The sequence below is a fragment of the Ascidiella aspersa genome, chromosome 1 (genome assembly GCF_963924565.1).
Source record: "Ascidiella aspersa chromosome 1, kaAscAspe10.2, whole genome shotgun sequence".
Classification (NCBI taxonomy): Eukaryota; Metazoa; Chordata; class Ascidiacea; order Phlebobranchia; family Ascidiidae; genus Ascidiella; species Ascidiella aspersa.
Genome location: NC_139447.1, coordinates 7,078,278 through 7,101,719, shown reverse-complemented (window position 1 = coordinate 7,101,719; position 23,442 = coordinate 7,078,278). Strand labels below are relative to the sequence as shown.

The 23,442-nt window shown below is 38.2% G+C and overlaps 3 protein-coding genes across 4 annotated transcripts in view; 2 read left to right on the top strand and 1 right to left on the bottom strand.

The window, feature by feature from the left end:
* The window catches only part of LOC146166839 (uncharacterized), a 29,061-nt gene extending 23,464 nt beyond the window's left edge, over positions 1–5,597 (top strand). Inside the window, exons 3-10 of the mRNA XM_083385137.1 lie at positions 812–946; positions 1,667–1,729; positions 2,208–2,409; positions 3,185–3,402; positions 4,085–4,182; positions 4,822–4,877; positions 5,352–5,396; positions 5,592–5,597. Coding sequence (XP_083241263.1) covers positions 812–946; positions 1,667–1,729; positions 2,208–2,409; positions 3,185–3,402; positions 4,085–4,182; positions 4,822–4,877; positions 5,352–5,396; positions 5,592–5,597 — 823 coding nt within the window. The remainder of the gene's footprint in view (positions 1–811; positions 947–1,666; positions 1,730–2,207; positions 2,410–3,184; positions 3,403–4,084; positions 4,183–4,821; positions 4,878–5,351; positions 5,397–5,591) is intronic.
* A 193-nt stretch (positions 5,598–5,790) lies between these two features.
* On the top strand, positions 5,791–17,891 carry LOC146166838 (uncharacterized). 2 transcript variants are annotated; one of them, XM_083383870.1, is made up of 13 exons: positions 5,791–5,858; positions 6,293–6,419; positions 7,017–7,087; positions 7,373–7,473; positions 7,778–7,905; positions 8,548–8,620; positions 9,394–9,560; positions 10,891–11,080; positions 11,751–11,847; positions 12,450–12,476; positions 12,968–13,192; positions 14,435–14,565; positions 16,199–17,891. In XM_083383870.1, the coding sequence occupies exons 1-13, from the start codon at positions 5,817–5,819 to the stop codon at positions 16,317–16,319; spliced, it is 1,500 nt and encodes a 499-aa protein (XP_083239996.1). In that variant the 5' UTR covers positions 5,791–5,816; the 3' UTR covers positions 16,320–17,891. The 2 variants fall into 2 exon arrangements, with proteins under 2 accessions (XP_083239996.1, XP_083240070.1); XM_083383944.1 differs by lacking the exon at positions 14,435–14,565.
* Positions 17,892–18,129: 238 nt separating this feature from the next.
* On the bottom strand, positions 18,130–23,174 carry LOC146166837 (uronyl 2-sulfotransferase-like). The gene is made up of 8 exons (XM_083385126.1): positions 23,037–23,174; positions 21,401–21,669; positions 20,487–20,566; positions 19,948–20,104; positions 19,356–19,453; positions 19,158–19,277; positions 18,477–18,517; positions 18,130–18,336 (listed from the first exon to the last, which is right to left on the bottom strand). Exons 1-8 carry the CDS (start codon positions 23,161–23,163, stop codon positions 18,185–18,187), a joined length of 1,044 nt encoding a protein of 347 aa, XP_083241252.1. The 5' UTR covers positions 23,164–23,174; the 3' UTR covers positions 18,130–18,184.
* Between the last annotated feature and the right edge of the window lie 268 nt (positions 23,175–23,442).

Below are 23,442 nucleotides of genomic sequence, written 5' to 3'. Positions count from 1 at the left end.
TAACTTAAACGGTAGGTTTATTAAAACATAGGAGGTTAACAACTGGTGGTAACTAACTCATTAACGCCAAAGGAAATTGTGGCCTAAAACCCTGTAAAAATACTTTTAAACGTTTCTATTTGGCGTCTGCATTTTTAGCGCTATGATTAAAGTTTCCTTTAACATATGGGACAGAAGTCACGTAAACCTCGTTTTCCACGTCTGCATTTGTCTGGATTAAATTAGAAACTTTCTCCTGATTCTTAAACCTTCATGAAATGCATTGCGTGTGACTCGCGGTCGACCGCTAATAATCTCCTACAGGTTTTGAAATTGTTCCCTTTTGTCTCTTCACAGCAAGAAATTGAAAGTGTGGTTTACCCCAAGCGGCGAAACTATACCAAGTACTTGCTTGTCAAATAGACCTGGTCATTTCATTCTAGATGTAGTATTTCGTTTAATTAAATATTAGATTAGTTTCAAACTCATCGGGCGTTTTTTCAAATCAATTTCGACTGTGATACAACTTTCTGAAAATTTGCCAACGGTATTCTGGTATAGTATTTCACTGCATTAAACTTCGAAAAAGATTTTATCTTGAAGAACTAGTAATAGTAAACACACTATCAAATTCCAATCGCTTGGGTAAATCCAGGGTTATTTTGAGGTTTGTCCTGTTTTACGATAAATACACTCGCAATACAGGTATTGGGAATATTAAGCATTGCTGGACACGTCGGCTTTAACATACACATTATAATCTAATCTCTATCAATTTTACTCTAATATTGAAAATTTGAAAAAAACGTCAACTTTTCTCGTTTGCTTGCAGGAGAACGACAGGCACAGGCGGCGGTACGAAGGTGAAACGTCACGACTCGATGGCCAAGCTTGGCAGCTGGGTGATGAACCAGAAGCAGCAGCAACAGAGACAAGCCCCATCAAACACCACTGACAGACAGCGAAGGTAACGAGCTTTTGACAAGTGCAGAATTGGTATCAGTGACGTAATGCTGCCGACGTTTAGGCCGGGGGGCCACAAAGCCTTTGATATTTAAATGCCTTTAAATTGGTTTGCGTATTTCAAAAATCTTTAAAAAACTTTTGTTATTTTAAGTTTTTGTATATCTTCGAGTTGATTTTATTTGTCGCTTAATTTAAAAAGTTCCGTAGTAAAATAATATTTACGCTATTTCTTATTTTTTTGTCTCTAGCATTATACTGTTCAAGGCTTTAAATTTATTGCATAAAATATGTGGACACCCTGACTTGGTTAGGACTCTTTTGTACAAATACGTGTAAAAATCAACATATACGTGTAAAAACGACACCGTCTTTTCGGACATAACTTCTGCCTGTCAAAATAAAACAAAAGGCGATGGCGAAATTTGTAATGAATTAGAACATAGCAAATTACAGATTTTTTTAACGAAAGCTTGTGTAATTAGCTAACATATCGAAATCCAGCATCCACCTTTATATTATCTCAGTAAAAACACGTCTTGCCTTTATTGAGACAAGATTAGGTTTAACGTGTCGGTCCCCAATTTTTTACTTGGCTCCAACGTCTTAGTTTTTCCCGAGCTCCATTCGGTTCCTTTTAACCCGAAACTGCAAGGTTTTAACCGGGAAGTGAAACCAGAGAATATATTCCCCTTTTATTCACACTTTCGTATTGTTTTTGCAGGCCGGCTTACGACACGGCGAGCGAATTGAGTTCGGCCAGCTCACCGAACCGCAACAAGGCCGGGTAAGTCAAACAACAAGGCATCTGACATTTTCTTAAAAGAGTTTCGATGGATGCAAGAAAGTCTGATAAAGTGGCTAGTTCTGTTTAGCCAGCTTCGTGTTATTTTACCAAGTGTGACCAGTTGTCTCAGATATTGTACAAATAATATAAAACCTTAGGAGACTAGTAATCAACCCTCCTTTGACGATAAATCAACTTCTATAGTTTGAATAACTTATGTCAGAAAACTGGTTAATCTAAAGCGCTTTCCCAAGACAACGTAACTTTGTTATTTTTGGGAGTTGTTTATTTCTTATTTGTCTTAACTCGAAAGGGTATTTCTCACTTTTTTAATGGAGGACGTTGTCCCGGAAAATGCCCTTTCCTTCATAAGCATCTGACAATTAGATTTTAACCACTGCTCTTCTATTGTTTTTCTCTAGATAACTAGGAAATTTATATTCCTCCACACTTTTTAAACCTGACTTTCCCTCCTCAGCTACTTCTACCAGCCACCGCCGAATAACTCGCACCGTTCTTCTGCTCGCGCCCCACATGCGCCGTCTAGCGGAAAGCGCTACAAGCCCGGCTCGTACAACGACTACATGGATCCTACCGAGGTGGCGTCGAGCATCATGAGCGTGCCTCCGATGTACAGGAACAACAGGGTTATGTCGCTGCCCAGGCCCAGGTCGACCCAGGTAAACGATGAGCTGTTTTTTTGTTGTTTTTTTTGTGCAAATTTTTAAAATTTAAGACAACTTTTTCAGTACGTGAATTTGTATTAAAAAAGAGGTTTACTGCTGTAATAGGAAATGGAATCTTAAAGCCTAATATTAATTAAAAAAAACGGTAAAAGGTAAAATCATTTATTTATTCATCAGTCTTTATGATTTAATTTAAAAATAATCATATTAATAAGGTCGATTGAAAACATATTGAAAGTATTTTTCTGCTGCTGTTTATCAGAATCTTGGATATGTTTCAGTCACATTAGCTCAGTGCTTCCCAACCTTTTTTTCACCCACTTTCAATTCAAGTTTTATTGTGTGAACCAAATGAGATATGACCAAACGAATAAAGTTAGATAAAACCTGCATCTTTACTACGGGCGTACGTTATAGTTAATGCGACACAACACATCCAATTGTTAAGTATTTGTGATATTGTTGCATAAATGTTACGTAATGATAATGCAAAAAATTTCCGATCTAATAAGAAACTGTAACAGTTTGAAATGCTTCGCGACCCACCTAATAAAGCTTTGCGACCCACCAATGGGTCGTGACCCACTGGTTGGGAGGCACTGCATTAACTGATGATGATACAAGTGATTTTGTGAAAATTCTGCAGTCTTTAAAGGTTCACCTCATTTCGCAATTTTTAACACCGAAGACTATTAAAAGGTATAAAATTAAAAACAAATCTCCTTTCTCTTTAAATCTTTCTCTTTAAATCTTTCTCTTCTTCCTCCAGGATCTTGACGAGAGATCGAGCTCCCGACGTCGCCGCATCCAGAACTCGAAGAGCACCAGCTACCTGGAGCCGCAGTCGCCCGTTGCCAGGCAACCACCAGGCGGCGCGCGCACAAAATCCGACGCCCACCTATCACTTAACGGCGCTGGAGTGCCGGTGCAGCGCGACTACCGACCCTCGTCACAGAAGACTCCAAGTTCCATTAACACGCCACGAAGGTAAGGGCATTGACTGGACCTGGTTATTCTCTTAAGTTTCAGTTTAATCTAAACATTCCTTGTTATATTTGCGACAAACGGATTATTTTTCGTAACATAATTCGCCTACAACAAATAAGAATAAAGACTTTTGAAAAGACTAAGACTGGTGAAGTGAAAGTTAAGGTTTTGTTCCATTCGTGTGTACGAGTCCTTCGTTAACGATGCTTTTCCCAGCACTTCGACGTATCTGTAAGTTCTCACTATAGTTTCCTGCCTTCTCTGACATGTACCAGGCCAGGTTCTCCAGAAAATCTTTACTAGCAAATATGTTAGTTCTGATACCAATCACGTCATTAGTATTCTTATACAAACAAAATCGATAAAACGTCCAAAAGATAAATTTTCCCTGGTTATTAACGCAAAAAATTGCTTTTACTGTTAGGAAGTTTGATTACCATTAGTTGTTAACTTTTTTTTTTAATTTACCTTTCAAAATATAAATTTATTTTAAAAATATAAATTTCAAAATATTTTAATTTACCTTTCAATATCAAGCCTAAAATTCCCATACTAAATTATCGATACCAACCTGGTATACCAACCTGGTATCGAACGAGTACCGATACTACCATTGGCACCGGGTATCGGCTCCGATCCGATATTACGAACAAAATAAATCACTCGCATGTTTTTGTTGCAGACCAACCGATGACGTATTCTCACCCGTTTCACCCTACGACGATCGGTTCCGCTTCGACGCGTCTCCACCGGCCCGTGACGAGCCGCACAACCACCAAGGTCAGTTAAGTCCGTTGCTCCAAGCTAACATTAACAAAGAACAAATCAATCTATCACTATACGAGCACCTGTCAATTAACTGGCTTCTTAAGTGGGGGGATTTATTACGCCATAAAAAGCTCACTTGCATCCCGAATGGTGCCCACTGTCAATGCGACAACTTAGTAAAACACTGACTGAAAATGTTAACCCCGTCGCTTCGACTCTATTACGCTTGTTATGTGGCGTTATTATAAGGCAATTTGGTCTAAATCTAAACTATGCCGAAATCTTTGAAAAACATGAGCAATAGGGCAACTTGTCTAAATCCGTTCTGATGCTTTTGCAAATAAAAAAAAATGCCCGGACTTTTTTTAAAAACAGTTTCTTTTGCGGGGATTTTGCCTGTTTAGATTTAATAGTTTGTAACGTGCCTATTAATGGTTGATGATTCAGTCGATAACAGGGTCCCTTGTTTAATTAAAAAGGAAACTAACTTCCTTGATAAAAATCGTTTGTTACTACACGAGAGTCAATAGTGTTTCAACAGAGTTCGTGTAAATTGGGACGCTTTTGCCGAATTTAACGTATTTTATAAAAAAAAATCGATGTGTGTCGAATAGCGGTACGATTTCTTACCACTACACTATCTTTATACAGGTTCCAAGCGCTCCTCGGGATACGAGATCAAACAGATGGACGTGCAAGGGAAACAGGTAAATAAAATACGTTTTGCTTGTGGTGGCACTAAACGGTGACCGGCTGAGCTTTTAAGGCAACAAGAATGTTTACTTATTTTTTTACATCGTTGCAGCGTTTTTGCTCGAGTTCTCTTATAAGCTCGATTTCTTCAACACCTCTTATTACCATGAAATTGTGTGCAGCGCTGAGAAGACGTCTTTTAGATTTTGTTTACGCCGATAAGGTGGCGACATCGTTTAACACTTGAAGTAAAACCGCGGCAAAATTGCTGTTTCCAAAAGTTGTCACTGGTGTCTCCGAAATTCTAATCCTGAAGTATAACCTTAAATGTCATTGTGCCATTGTTAACGAAAATGACTTGTCTCTCACGTGCAAGGATGTCCGATTCTTTGCATTTTATATCCTAGCATCTAATGAATCGGATGAGTGTTAATCAAAGCTAGCAGATGCGTTCAACCGCTGCTTATTTTACCCTTATTGCTTTACAGGGCCAGCTTCGCGCTTTCGCTGTCTCCATGAAGCAGCCTGATGTGGTGAGTAGATTAATATCACGGAAAACACTTGCTTTTAACATTAAAGCCTATAGACAGGCGCACTTGGAATCACAAGTGCATTTGCACGTTGGTCGTAACAAAGTTGCTTTTTTTGAAAGTTCTGCATTGTACATTTTTGTTTTCATTTGGTAAATGTTACCGTTTTGGTTTGTATGAAGATTTATGTCTGTTTAGCACTAGATGTTGTTGATTTACTTTTGCTATATATACAGTTAGAAGCCTTTTTTCAGGATTGCTTCATAAGATCTTAAAATTTTAATTTTGACGATTTCACCTGTGACGTGACTGCAATGTTCTGTTACAAAACAAAGTTGTTGAGACATTTTAAAGTATTGTATTTCATCTCAGTCCATATTCGATTTCGTTTAGATTCCGTCTAAACCGCCCCAGGACGTGATAATGGACGACGACGCACTCAACAACAACGAATCAGACATCGAGGTGCGTTGGAAACTTTCGTTAAATAAAATCTATTTTTTCAGGCGATATCGACTAGTTTTTTTAAATTACCGGATGGAGCAATACTTTCTGTTGAGAAATCTTCGAGAAACCACGTTACTATCAGCATCGAAATACTCTACTGGGAGTTGCGCGTTACTCGAGTAAAGCAATACTCCCATCATCAAGAATTGTACTAGACCAGGGTTTCTTGATTGGGGTTTCCTTGGCCCCTGGGACAGGCTCTTGGGGAAACGCGCATATAATATGTTAATTATTAGCCAGTTAAAATAAATTTGTTGCATTTATTAGTAATTTAGACGCCTTTCTTATGACGTTTCGTTGCGTATTCTTCTGAAACATGAACAGGGAAAAAGTAACCACCGTCTTAAAGTAAAGAATCATTGTACCAGACTCTTTTTTTTCTACCTCAAAAGGCGAAGCTGCGTCGACTGAACGAGCTGGACAACATGCTACAGAGCCTGACGGTCGACATTAGCAGCTTACAGACCAAGAAGATGCGACTCGAGCGATCACTGCTCAGGACCAAGACGAGTCTGTCGGGTGAGTGCTATAGCTGTACAGCTCAGCCGGTTCATGTGGGGTCTTATATTTATTCAGTAACGCCTTAGTAATATATTTTCCCCTCGGAGCGCAAGCAGATAAAACGCTCGTGTTTCATTTAAGGTTTGGAAGTGATACACAACCTTAGCCGGTTTATTTGAACGCTTCATAAACCACCAGGATCCTATTGTCAGCTATACTTTTGTTTTACTCCTTTTCCAATTAACTTATGAGTAGCATAAACTTTTTTAATTTGAGTTGCTAAAAACATTGTACGAAAACAATGAGGCGACTGGCTAGAAAGAACTATCATGTGATGAGGTTCGAACGCGCGACCTCAGCCTTAGGTCAGGGATAGTTAGTGACTTAACTGAACACCAATCTTCAACCTCATAACGCACGTCAAAGCACCACCGAAAATAGGCAACCTTTATACTTTTTAAAAAGGTTTAAAAGTCGAAACGTCAAGCACCCAAAAATTAAAACAAAAAAACGCCAAAATGCACTGGTTAAAAACAGGAAGACAGGCGCTGTTAGCAGTGTTAAGTTTAAACTCTTAAAATTTTATTATTTATAACAATACTTCTAATTTCTCAGGCGAAGGGAGTGCTATAGAGCTGGAAGGAAAACTATCAGCTGTCAAGGCTCAGCTGCACGAATCGGCATCGGTACGTATTACAAAAATGCATCACTATATAAATTCTGTTGCACCACGAGTATTTGCTGAAAAAAGTTAAATTTTACTGAAAAAAAATAAACATTTTCGTAAAAAGTACAATTGGAGATTTGGCTTTATATAAATAGTATAGCAGTTTGTCGCGTGCCGCAATATCAAACGCGCAACCGTACTTTTCCAACGTATATTTTCGATTTCACCAACCACGAAAGTTAGCTTTTATTCTTATCCGCCATTTTTTCTCACTCTTTTTGACAACCTCGCAATTCGACCGCAGAAACTGAAAGACATGACCAAAGAAAACGAAGCTTTTGAGAAAGAAATCCGCAAAATGAAGATCAAGCTGCTCGAGCAACTTCACCAAGGCCAACCGAAAAGGTGAACCCACTAGGAATTTTTTTTTTTTTTTAGTGGTCAATGTATCCCTCTTTCCCCACCTGGATGTGCTAATTGGATAAAAAAAAACATTTTAAATACCCGAATTGTAAAACTAATTATATGAATTTGTTTGTTGCTCTGTAGACTAAACATGACTGTAAATTACTTGGATGTTTACACAGGCAGTGTCCAGTGCACTGATTAATATTTTTAACTCTCTTTTTCTACTTCGAACTTGGCACCGAATCAAATATTGAAGTCGGCCTCCAATTAAAAATGTTATTTTTCGGTTACTCTGTTGCAGCGTGAGTCCGAACTCGTCGAAAGAGTCGCAGCGTCAGCTCGAGTGGGAACTCGGCAAAGTGCAACTCATGATGGAGAATCTTAACAGGAACAAGATCGGGCTCGTCAACAAGCTGGAAAACTTTAAAGGTGGAAATTCTGGCCGTCGCGTTTTTTTTTTTGTCTAGATATACACCTTGAGGTTTTATAACTCTATGATAGCAAAATAGCAATTGTAATACAGTTGGCAAGCTGAACTTTAAATGGAAGCGACTATTCTCTAGGCTTTCCTCTCTTTATCAAAGTCAGTCATTTATAATTGACATTCATTCCAAAAAAGAGACTGAAGATGCCTTATTTTGTGGTGAAATACATTTCTTTTAAGAACTTACATATGACTGACTTTGATTGCCACAGGTATTTGTAAAAAATATTTGTGTAATACAGCTGGTTTAAAAGTGCTTTTCCACCGTGGTTATATGATTTGTTAAAAGGCAAGGTTCTACAGTTTAAAGAAATATTCATTGTTTGATACAAAGTTTTATATTATATATATATTTATATGAATAACAGTTCTTATACTTGCCTATTATAAATATCGTGTCTTTGCCTAATATGTTATTACTCGACAAGTATCTAATAATTATCCTTACGTTTTTTTCGCTGTAAAGTCGAGTAAATGCTATCTTATTACAAGAAGAAATGTATACTCAGTAAAGCGCAATGCGTAGGTTTATTACCTCGTTAAACCGAGATCCAATTTTTTAAGTGATATTCTGCATTTATTTGCAGACGACGATGAAAGCCTGGCATCGCCAACCTCGACCGTGGGACGAAGCGGATCAAACAAAAGCAGCGAACTAAGGTCAGAGCACGTTTAGGCTACTTAACATATGCTAGCATACCTGACTATTTGGTCACTAAAACACTAAAATACAAAACACCCAGCCATAGACGCCAAGTTTGGGGTGCTTAGGGGGTTCTGATCACCCCTAGCTAAAACTTGGGGTGCTCAGCTTTCCTAAATAAATATAAATCTTCCTGTAAAATACATAATAAGGACCGTTGTTCTTTAAAACAAAACCGAGACTAATAATGGAACTCGAGATGCAATTGTTTTTTGCATTTATTAGTAAATTAACGTGTTAACTACCCCAAGTTTATATCTTACTCCCCGTATAAAATCATCTTTTCTCAGCGAGAATTTGGTGACGTCATATTTGCCGGAAAATTTTTAGGCACTTCGGTGAAAAACAGAAGTCGGCGTCTATTCACCCAGCCACAACTCTATCGGACTATGGTCGCGCTTGGGTTTAATTTCGACTCTTGCTTTTTTTGGCCACCGTTTGTTATATCGTCGGTCTTTTCCTACTTAAAAATATTTTTTATTATTTGTCGCTTTCAAGCATAAAACCCAATTATACAGTCGCGAGAACTGAATTTAACACCAACTCGCTAATGTTATAGGAATGTTAATGAGTCAATCACAGCAACTTGTAGAGCAGTTGACAATGCAATTTTGTTAATTAACAGTTTTTTACATGAATGCTTTGCTGGTTTATCGGATAAACAAACGTTTATTCTAGATCCCCAACTTTTTTTCTGCAAACATAAAAACGTTAAACAACGCTTTTAAAGATCACCTCGTAACGTGAAGCGACTTTCGACGGAGCGCCGCTCCACGGGAGGAGTGGGAGCAGGAGTGGGACACCTAAGGAGCGCCTCCTCCTCCTCGAGCATCTCGCACGATGGAGGCGGTGGAGGTTTTGGCGGAGGAAAGTACTTCACCCTTCCAGGACACGGAGGTGGGTGAAAGATATTGTGGAATAACATGTGGTGTTTACATGGATTCGAATTAAGATATACTGACGATGTCTTTGTTGGCGAAATAAATATATATCTTTTAAGATCTTAATGTCTGACCTGAATTACTAGCTTTGCTAGATTATTCTGTTGTTACTGTTGAGCATTTAAGGTCGACATTTGTCTTGCAAGGGTCAAAGTGATTTCTATTATCACATACTCAGTGCTAAATTAAAAACTTAAGATATTTAGTACTAATTACAAAGATAGGAATATCAAGCCTTTTAGTAGGATTATCAAAGATGACATTTTTCTACGTTTCGAATAGCGCTATGTTTACTTTCAAAGACGTTTTACTGTAACCTAAACTTCAAACCAATATGTCCAAAATGTTGGGGATGATTCTAGCTCTTCTAAATAAATTGAGATGGTTTGCTTTAGCAATGTTATATACCTGACGGCGTCCGATCGGCTTACACTTAAGAACCTTTTTTTTCATGACTGGTTACCATTTTGTTGCACGTACATTTTTCTGTTGATGAGTAACGTCTCAACGACTCATGACAGAAAGATTAACTACCCGTATTGTCTAAAGCAGTGGTTCTCAACTTTTTTTTCACCGCGTACCACCTCGAGCTTCTATGATCTTGTTGCGTACCAACAAAATGTAGGATTATTAACAGGGGTGGATTAGCTAATTAGTTAGCCCGGAAATTTCGAAACAAATTCGGCCCACTAATCTTGAAAAAGTTTCCCTTTTTTAACTTTGCAAGATACCGGTAGTCAAGTTTTGTGATTCTTTGTTGTGTTTCTATGATGCCATAAAATAAATTTGCATAGATGTCCCGGAAAGATAATAATTCCTATCATTGATGAAGCATAAAATATTTAACTATACAATCATAACGATGAATGTATAGTTTATTACAATAGAAAAAAAAAGCTAAACTTTTTCGTAAAACTGTAAATTTTATTTAAAAACATACTGCGTACCACCCAAAATGACTTCGCGTACCACAGGTTGAGAACCACTGGTCTAAAGTAAACTGAATGACAAACAATACGTGATTAACTCTGTACAGTAGGGGTCACTACACGCAGTATTTTAATTCTACTTCCATACCAAAATTAACAGACCATATGCCTCATCGTCGTAAAAAAAGTGTTCGTTATTTGTGATCGTAGTAAATATTACCTAATCTTCACTCACACCCAGGCGATATGTCTTTTTTTGCTAATAGCTGCCACGGTCGAAAAAAGCTGATAATAAAAAAGACCATTTTTCCTGTGCTTCTTGATTTACTTCAAGGTCATAATTTTGTTTCCGCACAGTGTCGCACGCGAGCAGCGTTGATAGTCTCACAGCAGCCACCCTGATGCGCACCAGTCGGCCGAGCAGCGCCCGTTCCGCGAACTTACACCGGACCAAGTCGGCTGCTGAGAGGCTACTGTCCGGTTCCCATGGTAACCTGTCCAGTCAGGGTCCGGACCAGATCAAGAGAATTCAACGGGAGATTAACCAGTGAGTTGCAAATTTACAATTTCAGGATTATTATAGCTCCTATTTTCACTTGAAGATATTGTTTTGTATTGCTTTTTGTAGGACGTTTAATTGTCAATTCGTCAAACTACCCTTGGTTAGAATTGCAGCTTCGTGTTGATTATTTCAATTTTTAGATTGAAGTGATAATGTTTATTTTTCCCTCATTAAAAAAACTCCTATCCTGTATATCAAAGACCAACAGAAACGTTTTGGTATGTATTAATTATAGGGCAAGATAAAAGTTTACAAATACAACCCAACCAAGTAAACCTTGTTATTCGTTTTTTTGTGTCAACAATGTGTAAGGCTTTTAACATCTCGTAATTCCTCCCGGTCGCAGCCTACCGCTCCTTGTGTCCCTCAACCAGGGGTTCTTTGTTTTTTCTAACAAACAATTTTATTAGCGTGGACCATAGGGTCGGCTTGACATATTTTAGGGATGACGTCATGAAACAAATAGACTAACATGCTGTTTTTTGTCGAACTAATGCCTAAACTAAAACTAAAATCAAGTCTATATACATTTAGGAGCAATTTTGAAACAGTTATTCCATTTTTTAATTATACTTTATATGATTTCAAATAGGTTTCCATAAATTTTAGAAACTACCCCAGTTTAAAAACCTTTTAAATACGTTAATTTCAACAGAAACCGACGCCGAACTTTGACCGCCAGCGACATGAACCGACGTCAGAGCCCCCGTTATTTTCACACCGACCAGCAGATTGGCACCGACGTGCAAATGGTGAGCCAATCGTTGTGTGTGGATATAGTTTACTTTAGCGTTGCATGGAGTGCAAGCTAATCTCTTAGCGAAATCAACCACAAAAAAACTTTTTACATGAAGTAGTGTTAGCTAAGGGCTTGTATTGGCAATCCAAAGAAAATGGTGAACCACGGAGTAACGCTATGGACGCATTTGGAATAAGCTGGTTCTGAGGGACAATGCGCCACTGTATCTTGTTAAAGCAAGTCTTAAAACTTGTTTTTTTTTAATATCGTTTGACTTACTTAAAATTAACAACTTTGAAGCGAAAAACAATCACTCGCCAACAAGTTTGCTATTTTTTATATGCCCTTTTTATTTGAGTTAATGTAAATCGGCATTTCTACTAGAATTCTGGGATCACTACCTTGAAATGATGCCCTCGTATTTTCTTACGATTTAAATCATCAAACTTCTTTTAACCGATCTAACGTAGAATAACTGTCATTTTAAATTTTTAATACTATCAGTGTAGCAATAGCATTAATGTATGAATTACACGTGTGACATTGGGTATGTGATTTCCTAATAAACTAAAATTTTAATCCTGTGTTTTTCCGCATGCTCTCTGCTACCATCAGGCGATCAAGCACCATCGAATGCCAAAGGTGATTTAAACTAAGAACTTCTCTTTTCAATCGATTAATTCAAGTTACAGACTTCATAGAAATACATAATGAAATATTTTAAATGTCCACTAGTCTTCTCTCTAGGTATGCCCATTTCCTAAATATTGTTTAAAATGAGACCCTATATTTTTTTTGTTATAAGCAACACTAAGTTACAAAATGTTATCACCCTTTTCCATAACATTTTAATTATCATAACAATCGCTTCGATAAGAATAACGTGCTGTGCTAAAAAAAAGTTTTCTAATGTTCTTTTCATAAAACGATTTAAATCATTCGGTTTTGTCAATCATTTTGAAGCTTTCTTGGCAAGGTTTTTGCAGGAAAATACATTTTTTTTCACATTTAGCTTGTAATTACTTGGTTGGTCACAAAAATGCCACGGTCCTCATTAATAAAAGATTTGGCAAACTTCCTTCTTTTGTCTCAGCATTACCAAAACATTAACACCGCCGAAACGCCTCCTTCAGGTTCTGCAGCGAGCCAAGCGCGAAATGCACCGGAGCGAGACGGAGAAACCACCCAAGCGCGACGGCCTCGACATTTCGCCGCTCGGCTACGACGGGGATTCCCCTCCCAGCCACTACGATTTCGTCGACGGTGGCGAGGAAATGGAAGACGGGGGATTTTCCCCGCATCGAGAAGAGGACCTGGAACCCGTCGAACTCGAAGTCGACCTCAACGTCACCCACCAGGTGGGGCGCGCGAGTCCGTCAATGCATGTGTGTCGTAACAATTAACCGCGTTGGTGACGTAACAATGGATCGGTCCGTATAACGATGAAAGGCTACGACTATCGTTGCCTTTGTTGCCTGTCTAACGTTAACTATAACTTAACTTTGTTTGTCAACCGCTCGTTGGTGATAACGTCATAGTTGGGTTTATGACGTGTCTTGGTGTTTCGGTAAATAACAAATAGCTGCCATACGTTTGTCAAAATAACAATAAAAAACTCTGTGGATGGTGCAATTGGCATTTGACTAAACAAGTAAACAAACATATTCTTACTAATATATTGAACAAACTCAAAGGTGGGCGAACTATTGCGCGTATTTGACAACTATCCAGACAATAAAATAACACTTTTGTTTAAAAACATTTGGGTGGCTTATCTTGTTTATCCTGATTTTGGGTGGCTTATCTTGTTTATCCTGATTTTTAAATCAGCGTTTAACGGTTTTGTAGATTTACCAACAACTTATGATACGGAATCATATGATGATCAAATAATTCAAGAACAATAAAAAACAATTTGCACTTTTTTTTAATAATGATATTTCTCAATTAAATGAAATAAGTTTGCTTCGAGCCATTAAAAATAACATCACATTTCCTGGCGAATGTCTTGGTAGAAGTTCAAGTAATATCTTTTTAATTTTAAAAATTTAACAGTCCTCAATTACGAGAAAACTCACCTTTTATAAGATTGATTTTAGTTGACTTAAATTTGCTAGTGAACTTTTTCCTCATCTCCATTAACATCTTTGGGAAAAAAAAGGGGAGCCCCGAAAACTGGCGACAACAATTCCTAGCGAATGTCTTTGTAGAAGTTCAAGTAATATCTTCTTAGTTGTTAAAATAAAAAAGTCACCAATTCCGTTTAAACCAGGGGTTCTTAAACTTTTTTTTTAACGCGAATGGAGTCTTAATGCATTCAGTGCAAAACCGTTTTATTTTTAATTAAACTGTTTTCTTGGATAAATTGATTACTTCTTAAATATAAACTCATATTTCAATTAGGCCTTCAAGAACCCCCAAAACTAGTTTACGGACCCCTAAGGGATTCATGGACCCAAGTTTAGGCATCTCTTGTTCAAACCAACCCTAACCCAAGCAAAATTTGTAAACAGTTCCCCTCGCTTAAACAAAAAAACACCCCACAAACCAAAACAGCCCCCGTTCTAACCGTCGGTTTTCGCGTTGTTGCGCATGCGCAGCTAATAACCCCCGACAAGGTGGCGATCCCGGACCGGTACGTGGAGTACGAGGATGTTGTGCTCGATCCGCGTCAGGAGCGCGTCAAGAGGAGGAAGATCAGAGCCATTGAGGAGATGCTGGCGCGATCCGGGTAAGAACAACGACTCTTGGCATGCGAATGTGGAACGTCGCTTTTGTCTTGCGCTTATTTTTCTTCTTCTTGTTGTTTGTTTTGCTTTTTTGGTGCATGGCTAACGTTGTAATTTGGGCGTTAGATATTCCCCGCCGTATTTTTTTTAGCACAGATGTGAATCTGGCTGTCAAAACGCGTGTCGCTTTTTTGATCGAATCCTTTTTCTGTTTTTTTTTTTTGTTTTCAGTTGAAAAAAAAAATACCAGCAAAATACATGTTTTATCACCTTTCGAAACTGCAACCATAGGGTACGGGGTCTCGCATTTTTATATTACATAATAATAAAATTGGTTAAAATAGTTCATTTTTTTAATTTCGGTAAACTTTTGCTCTTTTGTAAAAAAAAATAGCAAAAATTACAAATTTACTAAGAGACAGAAAAACCTTTTTCGAATCTTGAGCAGCTGATCGTAGCAATCCTGTAATGACGAAGAAGTATTACGACCGCGCATCAAAGCGAATTGACTATCTAAGAAATGTAAAAAATGAGTCATAATGGGTTATAGAAGTTATAGGGACACTTGGTTACTGGGTGTGGAGTTTGGTTGGTTCGCGGATTGGATTTCAATCAGCTTTTACTGATTCATGGTAATATAGTTGTGCTATGACGCGTTTCAATCGAATTGTGATTTCACTTGATATCTGTTATTCAATAGCCGGGCCTGGTTTGGTATGTTGCTCTGTCGCCAATCATTTGTGGTGCTAATCGTATTTCAATCTGCCTGGTCATTTTGCACGTTTCACAGAATGTTTTATTTACAACGGGCCTTGGCAAGCAACAAAATCCTAAACAATGTATAATAACGTTATGATTCCAGCTGTTAAACAAATGAGCATAAATAAGTTACCATGGACTCAATCACGGTTCCAAATCTATTATTAGTTACTTCCAACACGTTTTTGTTTAATTACATAGAGGATCTTGAAAGCAATATAGGTATTGTAACGAATCATTAAATAAAGTTGCTCTCAAAGTGAAGAGCAAGACTTCAGACATTGATAGCTTAGCTACGGTGAATTTTACTTTCTTTCTAGTCCCCTCTCACACGGTTTAAAATATGTACCTACATTTTTGTCGCATACATTCAAACGGGGCTAAACTTGACTATATTCAATCCGGACGCTTCACGACGTAACCATTCGTTTTTCACATCTTTGCTTTTTATTTTTTTCACAAAAACAAACCTTAAATGTGGAGCATAATGTTTGGAGGTTGGAGTAATACGTGATAAGAATATCTAAGACCATACAAAGTATAGGTATTATTGAAACGTTTCGAATTGATGTTGAAACTGAATAAAGACTTATTCGAAAAGTTCAAAATGATGCCTACTTCTGTATAAACCTTAAGTGCATTTTCATGTCACATGTAAAGTCAATGTGATTATTCTACAGTTTCAAAGTTGTATCAAGGCACACTTAACACACGCAGGCAACTAGCGTCACAGCCTAGAAAAATCGCTATTGTACCGAATCATGAATTAAACTTTCTCTTAAACAGACTTCCGGCCTTGATAGCTTAGCCACAGTTCTTTCTACTTTTCATCCCTCAGAAGGTTCAATATATACTGAACATGCTTAACACACGCAGGCAACAAGCGTCACGACCGAGTGTCCACTTAGCGGCTGCATTAGCTGCCGAAGCGGGGTCAGCAGCAAGAGCGGTGGCGTTCCAGGCGCAAAACAAGGCCATCGAACCGTCGTTAGTCTGATCTGATCAGGCCTCCGTTGTCTGCACGCTGAGGATGACGTCATCAGGACGGGAAAGAGTGACGTCACGGCTGAGAGGAGCCGGCGCCGTGCCGGGAGAAGCTCGTTGTTTTTTTTGGTCTGCTTTTTTTTACTTTCTGAATAACGTGTAAAACTTTAAATTTTAAACGCTTTGCGAGTATACAGAGTGGGCCAAAAGTAGACTTAGAGTTATAAAAAGTAGGGTTTGGGTCTTAAAGTAAATTTATTGTTTTGGGGTTCTTCTCATGGAGCCTATTCCTTGTAACACCCCCCATAAAAGAAATCCATTGGTGTCAGGCCAGATGAGCGTGGTGGCCATTCAATGCTACCTTTTCTTCCTAGCCAACGCTGTGGAATAACTGTAAACCTACTTTTTGCCCACCCTGATGTGTGGTAATGAAATTGACAAATGATGTCTTGTGTTTATTTTTGTTTTTTTATTGTCTTGTAGATTTTAGGATCGCGACGGTTTACTGTTTATCGTATCGGTAAACGTCCGCATTCGTATAGATGGCTTATTTCTCCGCTGCATTTTTTGTACATAGATAATCGTTTTAAAGTTGTTTTTTTCCGTGTTGTTTCATAGCATTTTTAACCCGTTGAAAGTTATCTGGGTTTCTTAAAATTTCCGAATGTGTTGGTGTTTTGCTCCAAATCGTGCTGCATTCCGTATAGTTCTGCTTGACCTTGAAATTTTTAATATTTACGCATTTTTACCGTTTTGATCATTCCGGGCTAAAATATTTTCTTTTTAATAATTTTATTTCGTACCATAGGATTTTTAAGTCGAGATCGACAACGTTTTATTAGATTTTATTTCATATACTTGTTAACTGACACTTAATGGAATTCAAGAGTCTACTTCGTTCGGATTTATTTTTGTTTTTATCGTGCTGCGCTTTTCAATCGCTTGTCAAAGTAAGCGAACTGTCTTATGCAAAAGCATCACATCATTGTATTTCTCTATCGAATTCAAAGATTTATACATATTAAGAATGCGACGTCGTTTAGCTTCGTCGTCATTTTTTCTCTGTTTATCTTACATCTGGTGCGACCGACATCGAATAATAATCACATCCACCATTCATTGCCAGTATATACAAAACGTGCTTGCTATTTGCTCGATTTTGCATCCTAAGTATTGAACATCCGACTCAACTTACCGCTTAAGGTTAAAGCGCAAATGTTGTATGTTGAATGTGGCACACCAGCTAGAACAAACGACACAGTGAACGTCTACATCGGCATAGAACGGTGTATTTAGCGCTTTTGTATTTCTAAACCAATAAAGTATTGTCACGCAGTGATCAAAAGTATTTCCCGGTACGACAGTTGTGACGTCATCAACACAATTGTGATGTCATCAGGTTTGACGCAGTGTTGGCAGACAGTAACCCCAATCCACAATCATGCGTATAGGCACCCCTTGCTGTTTCAGCGCTCGCGTTTTTGTTCACTTTTGTATTGTGTATAGCGGACCTTTTTTGCACTGTTGTTGTTTCGATCGTGATTAATGCAGCTGAAACGGTGAATAAAACGACGCTCCACCCCTATCGCCCGACACTGGTCATAGTTGTCCCACTGTTTGAAGTAAATGTCGCGTCAATATCAGTCGAGGAATTAATCAAGGCATTTTCTTTCAAAGACTGCCCGATCTTCTAGGTTTTAATATAACTTCGACTAATTGCAGAAGTAGCTTTTTAATCGCAATACTTAAAGCAAGGAGCCTTTGTTTGTAGCATCTTGGCGCTTCTCTAGTTTCTCCATATTATACTGTAAGTCGAACAGGTTTTCACTTCAGCACTCTTGTCGCTGTGCGGATTCTTCCATCCTTGGTTTACCCGATTCACGTTATTCCAAACGATTCCAGCTGCTTTTCAAACCTCGACTTAAGAAACTCGTAAAATTGCATTTCGAAATACAAGGCTTTCTGGAGTTGCTTTCTGGCGCCTCCCCGTGGCTGCTTTTTCCTAGCGGTGCGAGTGCTTGGAAGCCGATCTGTAAGATAATATATCAAGCTTTAAACAATGGGTTAGGAAACTACTAATCCTAGACATTTTTGCCAATAATCTGTTTTGCTAAACTATCTCTGTCGAATAAAGTTCTGAAAAATAAAGCACTTTAGGTATTGAACTTACCTTTGACTTTATTATAAACGGCTTCGAAATTCCCGAAGAACCTGTGCAAGTATACAAAATGCAAAAATATAGTCAGCTTAAAACTGTGAAAACGCCCAATTTTTTTCCGGTTGGCGAATTTTTTCGGAGTTTTACCAATTGCATCTGTGTGACAATTGAAATGAAATAACAAGAAGCTGGCGCAATTTTTTTCTACTTTTCTCATGGCGGGTTTAGCAAATCTAAACGTTGATGTCACTGGAGCCTACAAGATGTAAATAACCTAACTGAACTTATTTTTTAACCGTTTTTCCTAATTTGGAGTTTTTATCTACTTTTTTCAAGATTTCTTATTTACGGATGTTCTACAATGCATTGGTTCCCAACCGGGGTGTCGCGGCGGCCTGGGGTGATAGCTTTAATGCTTAAGGGTGCCAAAATATATTTGAGAATCTAATTTTTCCTTAACTATGAATCCTGTTATCACTTTTCGTGTAAGATTAGAGGAGAATAAGCCACAATATATGTTGTGTCGCAATCGGTTTACTAATTGTAAGGACTGCCGCAAGCCATAAAAGTTTGGGAACCACTAAGCTATAGGGGACTAACTATTTTGCACTCAACATATAACATATTGCCCAAAACCCAAACTTATTCGTTTCCACTTTACTTTTAACAAGATTTCTAATAGCAGCTTATTACCTCGGCAGCAAAGCTTGAAAAAGTCGAACAGTGTTGGGCAAGTCTTCGGCCAATCCTACAACAACAAAGTCCTTTTCCACATTACGTTTGGCTTCGAGCAAGCTCCATTCGCTGCCATGCCTATAGGGAAGAGCAATTTTTAACAGTTAAATCAATGTTTTTCGATCTGCCAAACCCGAACAACTCGAAGTAGTTGACCTGCATCTTGCGTGTTGTCCACAAAAGAAGGCCAACATGTGAGCAGGGTTTTGCCGCGCGCATTCAGTCACGTTCCTCGCAATGCAGTCGTCAATACTCTACAAGCAAGCGTATCGAATTCTTAAAATCAGAAAAAAGTGAAGTACTGAGCACATTAATAACATCAGTTGAAGGTTAGCCTACTTACATTGCAATTGATCTGAATATGGTATAAAGTTTTCCAGTGATGTAGTAGTTTTGGGAGAATTTTTGGGTTTTAACAAGTTATAGTTCAAGTTTTTAAAACCTAAAAAAAGTCTTATTCTTCCAGCAACAATCCTCAACTGCTCTTCACAGTTTTAGTATCTGAGGCTACTCTTAACAAAATCGTTTCGCACCAAAAATTAGAAAAGTGTAGCCTATATGCGATTCATATCGCTTTATACGTTTCAAGCCAGAGAACATTACAGCTTTGGTTTTAATACTGTATTACGTTAAGGATCTCAGAAAGTTTAATTAAATTGTTTGGCAAGAATGTTTATATTTCAAAGCTGTTTTTTCGTTGATTTTTTATTGCCTCCTTAAATTGTATGTAAAAATATGTCCAGCCTACCATAAAGCGTTTATTTTCCGGCATTTTTCCCAGCCACTTAAGCCACTTGTGATCATCCCAACCTTCGAAGCCGAATCTTCTGAAATAGTAGCTGGAAACGAAATGATCCACTGGATGCCGCACGATGTTAATGTAGAGGGGTGATGGAAATCCGTAGCTGCACAGTACAAAACCTAAAATTGCTGAATGGAACTTGATTCTACAGCACAGGATTTCGCATTACACTGAAATATTTAGTCACAATTAATTTAGTTGACAGTTTTTTTAGTGGAAACAAGTCAAATCGCTTATCAAAACGCTTTGTCTACACATTTAAGAACCGCAGTAAAGTTTGTGTTGATGTTACCATATGTATCACGTGCCGTTGTTGCATTAAGCAGGAAATGTCATGCACCGGAAAAACTGCTGTTATTTGTACTTGAAACACCTCAAATTGCCAATGCAACTATAAGAGTTGGTTAAACTTAAACGAGATGTAGGCCTATACTTCCATATCACATTACCATAGTGGTTTAACATACGGTAAAAGAGTCGCCTACCTGGTAAAGTCGATGTACTGAAGATGCCTAACAACAACCACTGACTTCTTCAAGGAAGTCCATTTGTCGACCAGTTTTTGCTGAAAAAACAGTACTTGGTATGTTTTCATTACTGATTAATTAACCATCGATTATAAAGCAACATTGATGGTAGAATCGATGTATTTAATTACAAAGCTTGAGATATAGTTACTGACTATAGATAGATGCTAGGAAAATTCAAAGCGTGGGTATAAAATAGTAATGTCACCCCCAAAGCATAACTTGGCAACGTAAAGTTTGCGAAAAGGTCATTTATCGTAGGTGTATATGTATTGTACAGCCATATTGTTCATAATGCATGGTGACGACATTTCACGTATATTGAGTAAAACCGAATTTCGGTTGATCGTTTTTTGAAAAAAAAGTCATTATCAAATGTAGCCTTATATATTTGGGTAGGGGGTAAATGTCGAAATCTAGTTTGGCAAATGTTTAGAAGTTAGAGTATGAGCTCCAATGACCATTTATAATGCTTGCTTAAACTGAAAGATCATTGACAATTAACAGATAATAGCAGTATGCGATCAGTACACCAGTTCCACTTTGTTAGTGTAGCCTAATCAGAATGTTGCCGGTCGTTTGGCAAATGGGTGCAATATAGAAAGGGGCCAAAAACGATACTAAGAATCTGTCTCTTAATTCGAAGGAATCAAATTTGAATTAGGTGACTCATGATGATGAATATATTTCGTTTTTTGAATCACTTGAACTTATTATTAACTGACTTTTACCAAGATAGGAAAGTCTAAAGAATATTTGCCCATTCGAAGTCATTGTCGTGCTTTACTAGTGAGGGCGAGGATATATCTCCATATTTACAAATTCAGTTCGTCTGAAAACGCGTATTGAAAAAAATCAGCGAAAACACAAACCTGGTCTTCCGGCGATAAGGTCTGCTGGATTTTCGGCCAGCTCTCGACATGCAGAGTGAAGGAGCCGGGGTCCTGTCGCGCCATTTCGGCCAGCAGAAGACGCGCGGTGGTGCTGGCGCACTTGGGCACGCGATTGTACACCACCAGACCTCGGTCTCGCTCTCTGTGCAGTTCCGAACCGGGTTCAGGCTTTAAAGTCCGGATTTTGTTTAACCGCGAGATGTCGCTGTTGGGTGGATTGCCTTTGGAAGCTAAATCGCGACTCTCGCCTGGAAAAATGTGCGCGGTTTGCACGAAAGTGTGAAATATTTAGAGCTAGTGTTATTTAATGGGGCTTGGCGGTAACGTGGTACTGACTCAAAGAACTAAAATACTCCTAAATAAGTTTTACATTTGTATTGCAACATTTAAGATCAAATTAATAGCTTGCATGCAAAAATGCTTGCCTCATATGTCCGTTGCAAGCTAACAAAAACAAAATATTCGAAACGTTTAAAGAGCGCTATAGCTACTTCAGTACGGGCTTTACAATTCATTTTATGTCTAACCACAACCTCCAGCCATTATGCTCCAAAAATGTGTATTTTAAACGTACAGGTTGAAACCAAACTCCAAATTTATATTTTATTTTCAGCTGACGTCTTCGCTTAAAGTGCAAACTTACGAATAAATACGATTAGATGCCCTAAAATAAATGTTTACAATGTACTTTGGTTTAACAATTTAATCTCGCACAACGGTTAGTACATCAAACGGAATCACCTTAATTTTACGTTTTTATTAACAAATACAGCCCTATAGCACTATGGTTCAAATCAATTTGGTCAAGCTGGGTTGAATGCGAATGGTCAATTATGCTCACTAATTTGTTGCAGCTTAATGCACATCGCATTGCGCTCAACAGTTGCACAATATTAACGCTAACGCCATTACAATTCTAGAAAGTGGTAAATCGCCGGTGCCAACTGCGACACTCGTGGAGTTTTTAAAACAAAATATCACACAGTTTTAAAAATCAGCTCAAAGTAGAAAGAATTTTATTGTAGACTTTATCTGTTGATGCCATCCACCCGTAGATGCTTCCAAGTGTTTTGCGCTGTCCGAAGTGTGCCCCAAGGCCCTATGTGAACGATGTCCATTAGTTGTTCTTAAATCAAGATAGCTTTACGCATGACAGACCTCCAAGCAAGTGTGTTTGACCAAAATTTGCTCTTTGCAATCGTTTAGCTATCCGTGCGTTCTCAGCGATGAGCATTACATTGGACTCAAATGGAAATCACTTGACGAGTCGCGCGGCTTGCCAGCTTTTGTGGGTATAATGAAAAAATTCGCACCATAGCCAATCTGTACATTTAAAACGAGTTCATGCTGCGAAGGATTTGTGCGAACAAAAGTCCGGTTGAAATTTTCAGCCGACATTTTCTCCGTTTTCGAATGTATTTGGGAGTGACATTTATTCCTGGTTACATTTCGTGGTCGGGAGAGTGCCTTATGTCTGTTTCTCTTTAACGGCAGCAATAAAACGCCGTAAAATAAGCTATCACACGATTCGCCTTAAGCTTAAGCGAGTCACTCGTTTCTGAAGCTTACGATTCCTAAACCAAACACACCCTAAACACAACCTTATTTCACTTACGTGTTGGTATAGTGTTACGAAGGATCCGTTGTACGGGTAGAGATAACACCACGTTGTATAGGACGAAGAAACCAAACGCTAGCAAAACACACAAACTCAAAAAGCGAGACCTTCTGGGAAAGCGCATTTAAATGCTTTGCGGGTTTTAAAAAATATACTACATCAGCCTTGTTTAAAAATTAGTGTGGTTAGCGAACGCAAAACAAGCGATTTTTTACATCTTGTTACGAAAAACTAAGGCTTTCACATTTTTGCAAAAACATTTCAAATGCTCCGGAAAACTAACATACTCATAAAAGTCAAACAAGTTCTACAAGTGCTCTTCATCGTATATAACAACCCTTTCTGCAATATTTGTGATTTTTATTAAAATAGGCTTCTCAAATGATGTTTTTATGCAATAAAC